This window comes from Toxotes jaculatrix, chromosome 19 (genome assembly GCF_017976425.1).
Source record: "Toxotes jaculatrix isolate fToxJac2 chromosome 19, fToxJac2.pri, whole genome shotgun sequence".
Classification (NCBI taxonomy): Eukaryota; Metazoa; Chordata; class Actinopteri; family Toxotidae; genus Toxotes; species Toxotes jaculatrix.
In genome coordinates this window covers 6,632,681-6,649,178 of record NC_054412.1, presented here as the reverse complement: position 1 = coordinate 6,649,178, position 16,498 = coordinate 6,632,681, and the positions used below count along the sequence as shown (strand labels likewise).

The window sequence follows — 16,498 nt, the reverse complement described above, 5'->3', positions numbered from 1 at the left end:
GGCTTGTTTTGTTGTTATTGATCCCAATAATTAGTTTCTGAGCTTCTGCTGTTTCCTGGCTTTGCCTGTATCGTGGGGCCTTGGTCACATGAAAATTTCCATTCCCTGTTTATCCCGCAATCTGTTGTTTCTCTTTTAATATCAGGATGTTTTCACCCAAATGCTTTTAAGGTGCCTTGTCTCTTGTAAAGCTGAAGCAGTGTCTGAACAACACAATAAGAAATGTGAAGATGAGCTTTGAGACGTTGTGCTGAGCCTTTCTCAGTGATTTCTGATTTAAAAACTAAACAATGAAGAATAACCAGTAGATGAATTGGTCCTGGACCTAATCATTCAATACACATAGTATTTTGTAACTTCTTGTTAACATAAAAATATTGATTACAAGAGCTTTAAACGCTTCAGTGCAACATAAAACATCTAGTAAGTTTTAAAGTTTTCACTCAGTAAAGCATTTTTGCTACATGTCAACACTAAGACATTTCTCCTTTATCCTGTTAGTAGCTAAAGAAATGAGTCCCTCTGTGTAGGAAGAAACCAGGAGAAAATAAACTTCCAGGACGCCAAACCAAACTTGAAGCCTCCCTGTTTATTTCAAAGCTCACAAGTAGGGATTACAAAATTACAGTGCTTCAATTGCAACAGTTCAAGGAGTAGTAGGAGAAGAGTAGGAGAGATGACAGACCAGTTGAGGAATTTTGAGCAAGTCATGCAAAAAGGTGTGGGAGAAGGCCTCCGTTATAATAGCACCCTTTGTGGAAAAAAATAAATCCATCTGTCCGTAGGTCAGTGCAAAAATAGTAATGAATATATGCATACAAAGAAAATAGATATATATATATATATATTTATATACTGTATATACTTGACCGTTGACTACAGACACAAAGAAAGATACAGAGACTTGTAGAGCGAAGCCCATTTCCACCGGAGCCTCTGAGCCCAAAGCAGAGACTCTTAAACAAGTCTAGTCGTAAAGAGTGCACATCAAACATGACAGCTTGATATTGTTCTAACGCAGAACCGTGTTTCCAAATAAAAGGGAACAGACCCAGATGCCTCTAGGAGCTGTCAATCAGGTTGTGACCTCTACAGAAAGAGCAGTGTGGGAAAGACAGACAGCACCATAATGACTGCGAGCGTCCCTCACAGACCAGGAGCACACATCATGCTTCTTTTCCAACCAGAGAGAGTGATGTACAGTACGACGGTTACATTGTTCAGTCAAATCGATCATTACATACAAAAGCCATGTGCCGCCACGGTTGTAGGAACCGGCAGATGGGACGAAAAGGTACATTATTCTTATATAACATTGGCTCAGATGATAAGCACTCTTTTCTTTTTCTTTTGGCAAATGGTAATCACTGAATATAAATACACAAGCTACAAACATGTGGTAAATGGTTATCGTATACCTCTTTATCATATTCAGATATATCGTGGAGCACCAGTAGACACCAATGACGATAGCAACAAAAATACAAGTGAGGACACATCGGCACACAAACTTCTTTTTTTTTTTTAAACTTCTTTGTTGATAGGTCACGCTTAAAACTCACTTCAGTCTGAGGCTGCAAACTTGTTATTCATGCTCGAAACGTTCGCAGAGACCTCACAAAACGATTTCATGACAGCTGGGTAAAGAAACAACCTGTTACAGTTTCATTTTGCATAGCATGAATTTTCACATGAGGGATTTTTGAAGCTTATTGTTGTGAATGTCGGTGTTGTAAAGCCTTACTGAGTGCACTGTGTATTTGTGTTCATTACGCTATGAAAACTCCTTACATTCCCCTTCATCTTACTGACAGAGACACATGATCGTTTCGGGTTCAGTATTGAAGATATAATGGTTCACAGAATATCACAAAACAAATGTCAGTTTTGGTACTTAGACAATGATATTTTTAGCCCTGTGCTTCATTTTATGCCTTTATTTTCATGCAAACAATGGAGAGCTGAACAGAAACCAAAAGAACATGTGAACTTAAACAGAACAGGAACCATTTGTGAGGAAGCTGCTTTAAGTCAGCTTGCTAAGAACAATAAAATACTGGATGAAGACCTTGGAACTTCATGTTTTAACTTCATTTGAAGGACTACATGCTCCTTTATGTCTTGGAAAAACTTAATCAGCCCTTGGATTTATCAAATTCTTGTTTTCAAGCTAAAACAAGGCTTCTTCAAAAGGACCTTTTTGGGCACTCAAGGCTGTTTAAATGCTCAGTTTATTTTTTTATGTACATGCACACAGTCAACAAGGTGTTTATACTGTGTGCTCAGTTGTATACAAGTGATTGAAAAGACAAGAGAACTACGCCTTAAAACACATGCATCCCACATGGGTACTTAAAAATTTCCCTTTTTATAATCACCACTAAAACCGTCAACAGCTGAGAGAGCCAAATGTGTAAAAACTAACTTGGCTTATGTGCAAAATTTAGATTCTGTTCACCAAGAATTCAAAAATCTGTGGTTTGGATAAGAATGAAGGCATGAAGAAGTAGCACTAGCAAGTTCAGATTTTTTTAATCCTTTCCTCCTCATTATATTTATCTATATATGTTTGTTGTAATATGAGTCAAAGCTGAATACAGTCAGATGCAACAGGGTGAGGGTAAACTTTGTGTGCGTGCATATACTTTTACTCCACTGCTATTTAGTGCCGAGTTGATTTACAATTCACGGTGGTGCTCAGTTTCTCCTTCAAATGCCGCCACGAGATCCGTTACATAATGAGCATTTTCACCTCAAGGCTTTTTAGCATCTCTGAATGCAATTCTGTAAAATTCTGCATATTAATCAGGAGCTGCAGAAATAATGTTTGAAAAGTTAAATCTGCATGTTGCACAGAGACAAACAGGAGCAGCTTGCTGTTGTCTGGGAGCTCAAATTCGACCTCGGTGTGATCTGCATTCATCTGCACGTGATGAGTGTACCATGCGCAGGCCCACTGGTGACACATGAATTAAGGCATTGATAGAGGCACTAGAACAGCACGTGACAGCAGCTCTTGCCTTCGTAAGGCAGTAGAGCTCACTTAACTGTAGCTTAGTGTCAGCGAGTTGCAAACGCTTAAACGAGGGTCACGCTGCTGTACTGTACAACCGCTGTCAAACTAAACCGTTTGAAGTGTGTACCTCAACTCTGCTACTTTAGAATGGACTAAATCATAGCTCAAAATGTAGGGCACAGACGAAAACAGAATATGTAGCTACGCAGGGACGGTAAAACAGTGAAGTACGTCACAACAGAGCTGGTTCATGAATGAATTGGAGCAAAAAGAGCAGAGGAGACAGAAACAGGCAGTGAAATTCCTCCGCTCTGTTACATTAAACATCACCAGTAGCCCTGTTTTATAATATTCACTGATTATTTCAAAGTGTTCTTACCTCTGCCAGCAGCCATGCATTAAAAAAAGCTCTTATGGCTGTCAGGTAATATACATAGATATGTATATTGCTAAAATATATGCATATGCAGATGCAGGAATGGCAAAACGAAAATACTGAAGCAAACACATGAAATATGAATTTGTGGTTCGACTGACATAAACCCATAAGCTCAAAAAAAAAAGCCCCATTTTTTTTCTGTCTCTCGTACACATCTGCGCCAAATATTACAGCATAACCATCTTCACCCTAAACATAAACGTACAGAACTGAACAACAGTAATTACATTAACATCAAAATGGTATTTCAGCAAAGAGCTGGAAATGTTTCGTAATTATTACCCATATATACACATAAGATCAAGGTCTCAGTTGCATTCCACTCTGAAATTATTGCACAGTAAGCCGCTGTGGGCTCGTCATGGTCAACCCCATAAACCCCTGTATAAAAATAGAACAACAACATTAACACACCAAACATGTCTTCATCTTTTTTTTTTTTTTTTTTTGACAGGCACTGCCGTGGCCAACCCCGCCTGAGTCCGCAAACATAAACTGTGTGCCACAGTGTGAGCTTTAAGAGTTTCTCTTGTCAGTAATTGCCCGTAAGCACATTGAATATCTTTTCCAAAACGATTTTTCTTTTCCCTCATATTTGCTCCTCTGCGGTCACAAATGGAAATCTTCCCACTGACCGCTTCCTCTTTCTCTATCTCTCTAACTCATCTTCTCCTCCGGGACATCGGCCAGGTCCAAACAGTAGGGATTTTTGGCATTTCTCATCACCACTGACCCAGAGCTTTGGCACTCAAGAGAGTCCAATATGAGTGTGAGGAGATTCAAGAAGAATACAGCGGCTCACGATTCAAACCAGCTGGTCTCTCTTGAAAAACAGCGAGAGTGAGTTTAAGTCTGAGCGTCAGGTCAGACAAGGGGTTCGTTTAGACGACGGTCTCCACACCTATCAGCTTTGGTGTGAGGATTCGTGGCGTTATTCCGTTGTTGAGGTCCTCCTCAAACTCCAGCAGCTGGCCCATGAAGTTGAGGTTTGGGGAAATGATGGGCCTCCTGGTTTTGACAAACTTGTAAGCGTCTGTCATGGTCATCCAGGTGTGCTTCATCAGGTAGGCTATCACGATGGTGGCTGACCGAGACACGCCTGCCTGGCAGTGGATCAGAAGGCCCATACCTGCTTGATGTGCTTCCTCTGCAGAGAGGAACATTAGAACAATTAAAACACAATATGGGAAATATTTTGTTCCCCATGGGGAAGTTCAGCCATCATATTTGATAAGATATTTAAACTTCATTCTTGACCAGGGATCTGTCAAGGTCTGGGCATCAAACTGTCAACATGCATTTACCAAAACGCGCCCTAATTCACAGAAAAAACAAACTAACACTTGTCATTTGAAACCTTCAGTTCACCTAGGTTGAGTTTTTCAGCTTATCCGCGTTAAATACAGGCACTACAGCAGGCAATCTCTAACTTCATGTTCCCTTATATAAAAATATCCTAACTGGAGTAAGATATATATATACATTTTTAATTTGGAGAAAAGACACCTTTGGTATTGGATTGGTATTTGGTTATTTACAAATACCTTGCATATGAACCATTCAGTCCAATCAGTCTCTTCAGTTTTGTCATAATCTTCCAAAAAAATAAATCAACTGTATTCATAGGATGTAAACAGCAAGGGTGTCTTAAAACACTATTCATTTCATAATGAAGAAGTGTCACAGTATGATCCTTCATGATTCTTTCTTCCTACGCTTTTCTTTCATCTTAATAGTTCCCAGTAAGTATAAATTAGGAAGATAAATCTGACGGGTCACAAGATGACGAATAAGACAGTAAATAAAAGGAAACCGTCATATTCCTGCTATTTGTAGTGCACGGAATTATTTAAAAATTCTCTTTTTTTCTTATTTTTGCTTGTTTTCCTGTGAAACAACAGATAGCTCAGCCTGGAGAGGGTATTCACATTAAATAATCTGAGACAGAAAATCGTACAGCTCTACGAAACCTGTGATGAGGAGTCTCACATAGGCAGTGCTTTGTCTTAAAAGGTCATAAGACAAGAAGCTGTCTTAGCTCACACATCTGTAGTTCAAACTTCTAATGCAAAAGTGAGTGACAGTTTTCATACCGATGAATTCAAACGCCTCCTCGAAGTACTGGCGCAGGTTCTGCTTGTTGCTGTCCGTGGCGGGCAGGCGCTTGTAGATGAAGAGGCCCGTGTCATAGTGGTAGAGCGGCAGGTGGGTGGTCACGTTTAGGATGTAGCCAATGTTCAAGCGCTGTAGCAGGTTGATGTCCTGAGCGTCGTGCTCGTTCCCCAGGTAGAGGAAGGGCAGGATTGGCGTCAGCTCTGCGTTCTCTATGTCCGGGGTGGAGGGCAGGGAGTGAGGTAGCGCCCCCGTCAGGCCAGCAGCTGCGCCCGTGTCCAAGCCCTCGTGAAGGTGCAGCGAGTGCTCGCACAGGTTCTCGTGGCTCTGCCTGAAGGAGCTAAGGCCTCCTGTGAACACAGACAAAAAGACTGATGTCAGCTCAAAGTACAAACAGTCTGACTAACAGGCTGAACAGGAAATCTAAATTTTAAGTGAAAATGGATAAAACTTGTCACTCTCTTGCACATGGTGCTAACACTGATGCGATTAAGGGTTTAATCCCCACTGGTGTGATCTTTGCTAAAAATACATGCACCCATGCTTCTGTCCACCACATGGAACACGTTACAACGGCGTAGGACAACTGAGCTTTGCATACACACCTGATAAAAGAAATGACAACTGGCTTTAAAGAGCCTTGAAGCATTAAAACGTTAGATAAATCTTCAAGTCCCACGACTACACTATTACATTTGGTTGTGATTTGAATGTCCCCATTTGGATATTAAATCAATATGGAGGGATCAGCCCTGTTTCCATTGTCTGTCCCAGTCGACTCTGTTTTGAGAACCAGAGACATGGTCAAAGTACCTCCTAAGACAGTTTCCAAATAGCTAAACAACATGAGAAATCCCCCTTGTTAGTCTGCAGGTAAATAGATTTACTAAATGTTTAATATACTTCTCACTGGACATCTGCACTTCCCCAAATAACTGGTTTGCACCTGTTGCCAGTGATGCCATTGGCCAAAGTTTCCCTTCAGCTCAAGAGTTGTGGGGAGGGGTGGAAAGTGTCAACACACACACACACACACACACACACACACACACACACACACACACACACACACACACACACACACACACACACACACAGTATCAGTTCATGTCTTGCTCACATTGCAAGAGTTGACATCACAGCATGTGAGGTCATCGCACAACTTCCCCTTTGTGACTGGGCAGGTGGGGATGTCCTGTCAACTGTCGCGTCAGAAAATAGCCCAATTGTTAACCACGAACAACGGCATTAACCTGATGTTACAGTGATACTGGCCCCGCCCTCGCTACATTGAGATGTTGAGGTAATTACACTAAATCAAATAAAAGAAAGGGAAGTGTTTACAGGAGCTGTGAGACCAAACTCAAGGGGGGGATTTCCACTCGTATTGATATTTTCTTACATTTCCCATTATTCTGAGCTCATGTACTGATGGCATTTTATAGACATTTAAAAACCCTTGTCTGCATTAAACATCTACAACTTTTCATAATACCATATTTACCTTTTAATACAGTATCTTTATCATGTATACCTTTTTTCCAAATACAGCAACATTACTACTTGTGGTGTAGTGGATGATAAGCCACAGTTGAGTACAGCCTGACTGATAATGTGTTATTATATTAAAGAAGCAATCCCAAATATACTTACCACCTGACTCAGCAGTTTACCTCAACTCTGTGAAGCACTTTAGCCTCTTTTAGCTCATTGTGTTGATTTCTACAGTCCGCAACTTTTGTGTTTTAACTTTTGTGCACTGCTTTTGTCAAATTTAGTTTAAAGCTGTTCACAGCTTAGTAGTAGAAAGGTTAGGGGCTGGCTAGCGAACACAGCAGAGTAGTTTGTGGCTGAGGAGCCAGATATTTTCATCAGGAGCTGGTGGAGCCCAGAACAGAGCTAGGAGAGTGAATATTTTGCTTCTATTCATCAGGTGGCCAGAAACACCACTCCAAATAATTCCTAATGTTATTCCATCTCTTGGATGTGTAAATAGACAGCTGTTTAGTAACATGTTAGCTATAAAAACTTTATACAGTGTCAATATATCAATATATCAATGTTGTCTTTACAACTTGTGGCTTGTGGTTTAAGTACTGAGCAGGACAGTTGAAAAATAACCTGTGCTTTCTAGAGTACAAACTAACATTATGTAATGACACCGTTTTTAAACTACCTCAAATATATCTCTGCACCTTTCTAGATGTCATGTTACTTTATCAACCAGTACATATGCTAATAGCAATAAACTGACAGTTAACATGTGCTGTTTCATAGCTGCAAAATATTTACCGAGCACACACAAACAGAAACACAGTGAACTGTGAAAATTGCTTCCTGTTTTGGCTCAAACTGAACCGGGGTCTTTCGTTTCAGGTCAAAGTCAAATGATAAATAACACTTTTCACAGTAAGCTGAGAAGAAACAGAATCTCCAGAAGCAGCACGTTGCTGTCAGATGAAATCTGTCGAGTGTGACCGTCTGTCATTATCTCTGACTAAACTCACAGAGGAAAACATGAAAAGTGTCTCTAGCACTTTCATAAGCCAGGGGCTCAGTTCCTGCTTAGAAATCACCGCTTCTGCCTCGGTAGGCCTCTCACACCACAGACCTGCTGTTTCCACTGCTTACCCTAAACCTTCCGACACCACTGACATGTTGTTTATGGCAATTCTGACGGATTAAATGTAACCTATCATTGCTCTTTGCTGCAGCAGGGTACGGACGAAAGATTTTGTGTTTCCACCGGAGTAGAATATCACACAATGACCATATTTACAATAAATCATGAGTAAGAGCTGCTGCAGTAAATAATGGAGTATGAATAAATTATTCAGCAGCATTCATAGTGTACTTACATGTTTCAAACATGTCACTATTCCTACTACTTGAAATAACAATGATTCCTTCCTACTTCCCCTAGTTAGAAAAATATTTAAAGAGGATATTTTAAAGAAGTGAAGAATTAATCACCATTACATTTAGAAAGACATGAAAGATGGATGAATGCTTAGGTTTGATTTTGTCCAGGTTTTGGTGAAATATCAGCTATAAAATGATAAACGCAAGTAGTTTGATCACAAAGGAGAACATCCATGCTGCAATCAAACATTTAAATGGGGACACATGGGAAATACTGTCCATCCCTGATATAAAAAAGGACTTGTAATGAAAATAATAGTGAGGTTAAGCCATTTGATTCTATCAGCGGCGAGGATGGCTTGCATTTTGCCAGAATTAAACCAGGGGAAGAAAGAACAAGACAGTCTTCTTGTTCGTCCCACTGAGGCAAGCTTCAGACAGACACTGATACAGAATGACTGGAGAGGAGCCTTGTGCATCAAAGTATGCAGGAGGACCATGGGACGAAGAGAAGAGAGGAGATCAAGGTGCTGTGATCTTACGGCTAGACGGTGACTGGGAGGCGTTCAGAAAACACTCACAGTCCAGCCCCCTACATGACATACTGCTCCAGCTTCAAACACGCTCACACACCAAAGATAGAAAACATGGCAGCAACCCAGGGACTGCTATCTCAACAGGCTGCCTTATTTACTAACAGCTGCTTCTCACTCCCTGCAAAAAGCTTTATATGTCATATATAAATCTGGTGAAGAGAGAGTGCGTATGTTTGTGTATGACGGTGGTGCAGACAGAGTGTGCATAGGCCCGATTATATGTGCAAAAAGTGTTGTACACTGTTGTTGTGGTTGTCATGCTCCAGTACAAAGCTAACAGGATGATACACCTGGAGCCAGTGTGTTGACAGGCAATATCAGCAGACTAAAACAAGGGCAAAGTTTAACAAGCTTTACTCATTTTACTACACGCTATTTATGCTACCACACCACTTTCATATCAGTTTATATTGCCACTAAGGTTCTGCCACTGCTAAATCAGACATTGCCTTCAGATGTCTAAACTGATTTGCTCCATCCAAGGTTATACTAAAGCCCATGAAATTGTGGTTTTCTAACCCTTTTGCACTGGAAAGCCTTGTTTCCTTTTTCAGTCATCCAGAAATTTGCATCCCCAAGCTGTGATAAACTTAAATATTACCTTTGAGGATGATCGGGTCTTTGCCTTCCCTCCTCAGTGACTCCAGGACCACATGTAGAGGCTGGGAGGATGTCAGCCGGTTAGGGTCCGAGGTGCTCTCGTCATAAACCACTATCTCTTTGGAGAAGATGCCCTTAAAAGAGTCCTTGCCCTCACGGCAGGAGATGAGGTCCAGCACAGTGATCTTGCCCTGCTGCAGCCGCCGCCGGCTTATCTTGTCGGAGCAGTTGATGTGAACGGCCCCCCGGATGTGGCTCTTGTTGTACTCCATGAAGGGCCGGCAGTCGATGATGACCGGCATGGGCCCTACAGGGTGTCCCATGGGGCAGCAGGTCATCCGCTTGGCCAGCTCATTGGGATGGATGACCCTCACGGTGGATACAGCCTTTGGAGTTCCCGGGATGAGACTGGGCGCGCTTAATGCTTCATGGTTGCTGACCATTGGGGTGGGGGGCCCGGCATAGCTGAGGTTGGGGCTGCTGGCGCTCACCTGGCTGTGGCTGAGGCTCTGGCTGTCCTTCTCATAGGTAGTCACAGAGCAGCAGCTGGCACTGCTGCATCCACACGACAACGAGCGCGTGGAGCCCTTGGATGAGGGCATATACGTTACAAGATTGGCCGTCGCCCGGATCTTCACCACGGTGGTGCTGATGACTGTCTTGCTGCTGCTGCTGGTGGCGATGGAGTCCAGGTAGCTGGTGTCCAGGCGCAGTTGGAGTTCCTGAGGTCGGATCGGCCTTGGCAGCGCCACCACAATTCTGTCGTCAAGAGGAGATGGAGGCATGGGGAGGCCGAGGGCTGGACGTTTACGGAGAACTCAACAAGCCGCTCTGTGGGGGACAGGGACAAGCCAAAATATAAGGTGAGGGAGAAAACCTTTCCAAAACCCAGTGTAGTTCCCCACTAACTGAGATCAAGGCTGTGAATGAACAAGCAGAGAGCACACAGGCAACCTCTCGTCTGTTTGATCAACATGCAAACTAGAAAACGGCTGCTGAAGCCAAATATTAGTAGTGTCAACACCTGCAGGGCAACACCCAAGTTGGTGGGAAAATTTAGGTGTGACAAACTGGTCACTAATAATAAACCATGAAATCATCACAGTCTTGCGCGACTGAATCACTTTGAGTGTAATTAATATGAATCATCCCCCAGACACTGTACATGTGTGTGTTATTAAATTTTTAACCCCAGCTCTGCTCTGCTCTGCTCTGTCAGATCCAAAGCTTTTACAACAAGAGGAGGAAAAAAAGAGGATAAAATACTGCATCAACGCTACGCCGCAGTTTGGTCTCTCCCCCAAATGGAAAGTCGGGGTACAAAAAAAAAGGGGGTGGCATTTGTCGTGTTATTTACCATAAAAGCCAACAGAAGAGCGTTTTTCTGGTTAACTCCTTTATTGTCTGGCCACAGGACTCTCTTAACTTCCTGTTCTAGCGTACCGAACGTGTCCTTCAAAATAAAAGCACATGGACATATGCAATTCCGCCACATCTCCCCTTTTCCTTTTAGAAGAAGAAAAAAAGCATTTGAAGCCATACCGGTTTTATCCAACTATAATAAACTCTCTCAAACTCTTATGCCTTCATTAGTTGAACTCAAAACATCCTTCAGAACAAACTTTTCTCCATTTCACCCACTTATCCAACCTCCCCCAATTCTTTTTTTTTTTTTTTTTTTTTTTACAAGTCCAGTCTCTGAGGTTTTATCACCACTCTGCCAAACCTAGTTCTGGTAGGGACGGGTGCACATATCTTTTGAGTCTGGTGTGGGGACTGAAGGTGACCCGGTGTGTTTTGATCAGTCTCAACTGGCGGAGTAGGTGTGCAGGGTGTCCGACTCTCAGGAACAGTCTCTGGCATGGGAACAAGATGATGCCTGTTGCGCCTAATGGTGCCTGTAGGACTGTCCACTACATATGAGCGGGGTGTGGAGTGGGCTGAGACCACCGTGCCTTGAGTCTTGGTGTCGGTAATCCAGACTGGCTGTCCTGGCGTGAGGTGACGCAGATTCTTCACTCTGTGTCTCAAGTTGAATACTCTTGTGTCTTTTATCTTCCTTTCTCTGTCTTTCTCAGCAACCGTTTCTCTGTCTGGGAGCTCTGGGCTGAGTAGAAAGGGGTGCTGGGGCACTGGTGTACGAAGCCTGCGTCCCATTAGCAGTTGAGCAGGACTGTAGCCATTACACAATGGCGTAGCTCTATATGCCAACAGAGCGAGATATGGATCTTGAGTTTTCTTTAGCAGTCTTTTCACTGTCTGTACCTGTCGTTCTGCTTCCCCATTGCTTTGAGCAAATCTTGGGCTGCTCGTGACATGTTTGAATCCGTAGGCCGCTGAAAAGTCTGTGAACTGTTGGCTGGAAAACTGTGGGCCATTGTCACTGTAAAACAGTTCTGGGATGCCGTGTCTAGAAAAAATGGACTTCAAGTGTACAATCACATCCTCTGAACGTGTTGGTGTTAGTTTAGCAATCTCCACAAATCTTGAGTAATAATCTACTACAAGCAGATAATTGCAATTATTTAATGTGAATAGGTCTGCTCCCACCTTTTGCCACGGCCTTTCTGGGAGCTCACTGGGCAACAGCGGCTCCACAGGATTAGTGCGTTCTCTGATGCAAGTGGTGCAGTTTGTCACTAGTTCCTTCAGTTGGCTGCTTAGGCCAGGCCACCACACTGTGTCTTTAGCCCGTTCTCTGCATCTGGTCATCCCTTGATGTCCCTCATGAAGGGCCTGTAGGACAGAGCTGCGCATCGCTGTGGGAATGACAAGCCTGGAGCCTTTAAGTAACAGTCCATCATGTACAGTAAGTACAGCTCTTTCTGACCAGTATCTTTTCACTGGACCTGTGAGTTTACTGTAGTCTGGCCAACCTTTCTGACAAAATGACATAACTGATGAGCAAACACTGTCTTCTTTCAACTGATCCCTCAGCTTTGCGATGTACGTTGAGCTGGCTGGCATGTTGTGGATTACCTCATCAACATAGATGTTTGTCTCTTCCATGAGATCTTTGTCTGTCCTCTTAAAGTTTGACCTAGTGGTGACAGGTGCCCGTGAGAGAGTGTCTGCTGTATGTAGCTCTTTGCCAGGTGTGTGCGCGATAGAGTAACTGTACCTCATCAGCCTAAGTCTAAATCTCTGGATTCTAGGAGGGAGCTCTGTTAGTGTCTGGTGACCTAGCAGGCTAACAAGTGGCTTATGATCTGTCTCTAGGACAAAATGTCTCCCAATAAGGAAGTCTCTGAATCTTTCACATCCCCATGTTAATCCTAACGCCTCTTTTTCCACCTGAGCATACCTCTGTTCAGTCTCTGTCATTGAACGTGAGGCGTATGCAACGGGCCTCCACTGTTCTCCCTCTTTTTGCAGAAGGACAGCACCTAGTCCATATGAAGATGCATCCGCTGACAGTTTCAGCTCTTTGTTGGGGTCGTAGAGTGTCAGCACTGGAGGTGAGGTGAGATCGTTTTTTAGCTGAACAAATGCATTTTGTTGTGCACAGCTCCAGATCCACTGATTTTTCTTGGAGAGAAGGTCTCTCAGTGGTTTGTCTTTCTCTGCCAGTCCTGGGATAAATTTCCCCAGCTGGTTGACCATTCCAAGGAAGCTGCGGACTTCACCTACATTAGAAGGCTCTTTCATGTCTCTTACAGCTTTTGTCTTGTCTGGGTCTGGCTGCACACCCTCAGCAGACAGGATGTGGCCAAGGAACTTGACTTTGTCTCTGCTCAGCTCACACTTCTCCATATTAAGCGTGATGCCGGTTTCCTGGAGCTTGTGCAGCACTGCATGAAGCCTCTGGTCATGCTCCTCTTGATCTTTTCCCCACACAAGAACATCATCCATGTGGCAGACTACTCCCTGCAGCCTGTCGAGGATCAAGGACATCCTGCGCTGGAAATGTTCTGGAGCAGAAGCTATGCCGAAGGGCAATCTGTTAAAATAAAAACGTCCAAAGGGAGTTATGAACGTTGTGTACCGTGCTGACTCTGGGGACAATGGAATTTGCCAAAACCCTCTATTGGCATCTAATTTGCTGAAGAGTTGAGCTCCTGCAAGCGATCCGAGCGTCTGCTCTACAGAAGGTAGGATATATTTCTCTCTGCAGACTGCTTCATTAAGGCGGGTGAGGTCTACACAGATGCGCACTGAGCCATTTTTTGAGGGCACTGGAACCATCCCTGAGCACCATTCTGTTGGCTCTTCCACACTTGAGATGACTCCCAGACTCTGCATTCTCTCTAGCTCCTCCTTAACTTTACTGAGTAAAGGAATAGGGACACGTCTTGGTGTCGTAAGGGAAAAGGGAATGGCATCTGGCTTAAGCTTAATTGTGTATGGCTGTTGCAACATCCCCAAGCCATGACAAAGTTTTGGATAGGATTCTGCCATCACTTTCTTGTCTATGCTATCTAGTCTGGAGACAAGGTTAAGCTTCACGCTAGCTGGCCTGCTTAACAAAGCTATATTTAGGTCTTTTATCACATACACATCCTCTTGAATCACCTGCTCTCCCTTGCATAGTGACTCTGTGTATTTGCCTATGACAGAGAGTGGTGTGCCACCTGGGCCAAAAAGTGGTCTGTCTGTTTCCATTAGAGGGGAGTCTCTATCAGCGATGGAGTAGTATGTCTGGGCTGGAATGGCTGAAACATCAGCTCCTGTGTCTATCTTGAACCTCACTTTGTGGCTTCTGATAGTTAAATCTGTGTACCAGGGGTCTGTGCCTGCGTCCACTGAGCCCAGGAACAAGGGTGTATCCTTGCTATCTGTACTGGTTTCCACTGCATGTACTGCTTTGGCTGACTTGCAGACTTTACTGTAATGTCCCTTTTTTCCACATGTGTGGCATGTCACCTCTTTAGCTGGGCACTGCCATTTTCCATGTGCAGGGGCTTTTCCACACCTGTAGCACAGCTGGCGATCGGTTGGTGTTTTTGACTTTGTTGTCATGTTTTTATGCTGAAATGATGTCTTAGGTGTGGGTTGCCTTTGTTTCTTGTGCTTTGCCATCACTGCATCAATTTCTCCTTTTGCTTCACCCCTGAGATCTGTTTGCTGTCTTTTGATCACTTCCGACTGCCGTGCCATGTTCACTGCCTTTTCCAAGGTCAAGTTTCTGTCTAGCTGCATCCTCTCTGCTAGACTTGTGTCTCTGAGTCCCACTACAAGGCGGTCTCTTATTAACTCGTCGTGAAGTGCACCATAGCTACAGTTTTCAGCTAAGGTATGCAAAGCAGTGATGAAGGAGTCCACTGTCTCATTAGTCTGTTGTACTCTTTGGTTGAATCTTGCTCTTTCGTATATTACATTTTTCCTAGGCACGAAATATGTTTCAAAAGCGTCTTTTACTGCTCCATACTGTTGTCTCTGTGCGTCGGATAAAGCTTGGCCCCGTAGGATATCATCTGCTTCATCCCCCATGCAGTAGATTAACGTGTTTACCTGGTTAGCTTGTGAGCTAAGATGCAGGTTGCTTGCTAGTCTGAATCTTTCAAACCGCCTGATCCATCTTTCCCAATCTTGGGGTTTTGCAAAGTCGAATGCTTCTGGTGGTTGAATCGTGAACGTTGCACATGGCGGTGGAGTAGCAGGGTCGGCTGCAAGCTGGGGAGCCTGTACGATGGGAGCACTCGCGTCGCCACCGTCGGTCGTCATTTTCTTTTCTTTTTCGATGTAAATTTGCAAAAACCTTTACTCTCCCGCTGCCTTTCCTCTGCTTCCTACTGATATCCCACTTCTGACACCATGTCGTGTTATTTACCATAAAAGCCAACAGAAGAGCGTTTTTCTGGTTAACTCCTTTATTGTCTGGCCACAGGACTCTCTTAACTTCCTGTTCTAGCGTACCGAACGTGTCCTTCAAAATAAAAGCACATGGACATATGCAATTCCGCCACAGCATTTCCTTTTGATCACCAGCCTGAGCATTTTAAAAGCATGTCATCGTGGCACATTACGTAAAGACACCCGTCGAGCACTGCCTGTCCCGGCCATCGCCGTCCTTTCAGAACGGTGCAGGTTCAGCAAAAGCAGAAATCATTCATGGCCAAAATTCATTGAAGAAACCGGCATGAGAACGTGCCGAGAATGTGATATGGCTTTCAGGACGAGACGAACTGAACAGATGAGCTGAGCACGGAAGGAAATCCAATTTCACACCATCATGAATTATACAAAATTTTAAAAAATAATAATAAATAAATAAAACATAAACATGCCATGGCTGTGTTTTAAAGGTAGGGATTGTAACTTTGTCTTAGTGGTGGGATAAAATAAAGATAAATGCTGTAATACAAGACTAAAGTCGCGTAGTGAAAAATAATAATAAAGCAATAATAAACACTAACCAGCCCAAAATGGTTGCAGCAATTTGATATTCCTCTTCATTAATAATAGAATCGCGTGAAATGTCTATGACAGTGCATTTCAACAGCAACTTGTGCCTTGGCCACTAATTACCAAACTTGCCTTGTATTTCTGCTTACCGGTGTGTGTCGCGTTTGACTGTAGACGGATTTATTATCTCCGCTCGCTGACAGCGTTGCCTCCATTCAGTCCATCCCAGTGTTGTGGATCGGCAACATTTTTTAGTACTTTTACCCCGCTCCCCCAGAAATAATATTGAAGGAAGTCCGCCAGCCTACTGAAGTCGCACCGCGGGATTGACGCGACTCTGAGCCAATGCGCGACTTCATTAATATTAAATTCGATCCTTTTTGTACAGTGAGGTCCGGCCCTGTGATGGGAGGGATTTGGCCGAGCTGTCTGCCTCTGTGGCTGGTTGGGGTGGGGGGGTGGGAGGGGGTGGGTTGTTGGTTGCCGCTTGAACAGCCTTGAGTCCCACGTACGAGCAGGGATGATGTC

At 43.6% G+C, this 16,498-nt stretch overlaps 1 protein-coding gene across 1 annotated transcript; it reads right to left on the bottom strand.

The window, feature by feature from the left end:
- Positions 1–569: 569 nt before the first annotated feature.
- dusp10 (dual specificity phosphatase 10) lies at positions 570–16,300 on the bottom strand. Its single transcript, XM_041064118.1, has 4 exons — positions 16,120–16,300; positions 9,627–10,456; positions 5,549–5,917; positions 570–4,602 (listed from the first exon to the last, which is right to left on the bottom strand). Exons 2-4 carry the CDS (start codon positions 10,408–10,410, stop codon positions 4,337–4,339), a joined length of 1,419 nt encoding a protein of 472 aa, XP_040920052.1. The 5' UTR covers positions 10,411–10,456; positions 16,120–16,300; the 3' UTR covers positions 570–4,336.
- Positions 16,301–16,498: the final 198 nt, after the last annotated feature.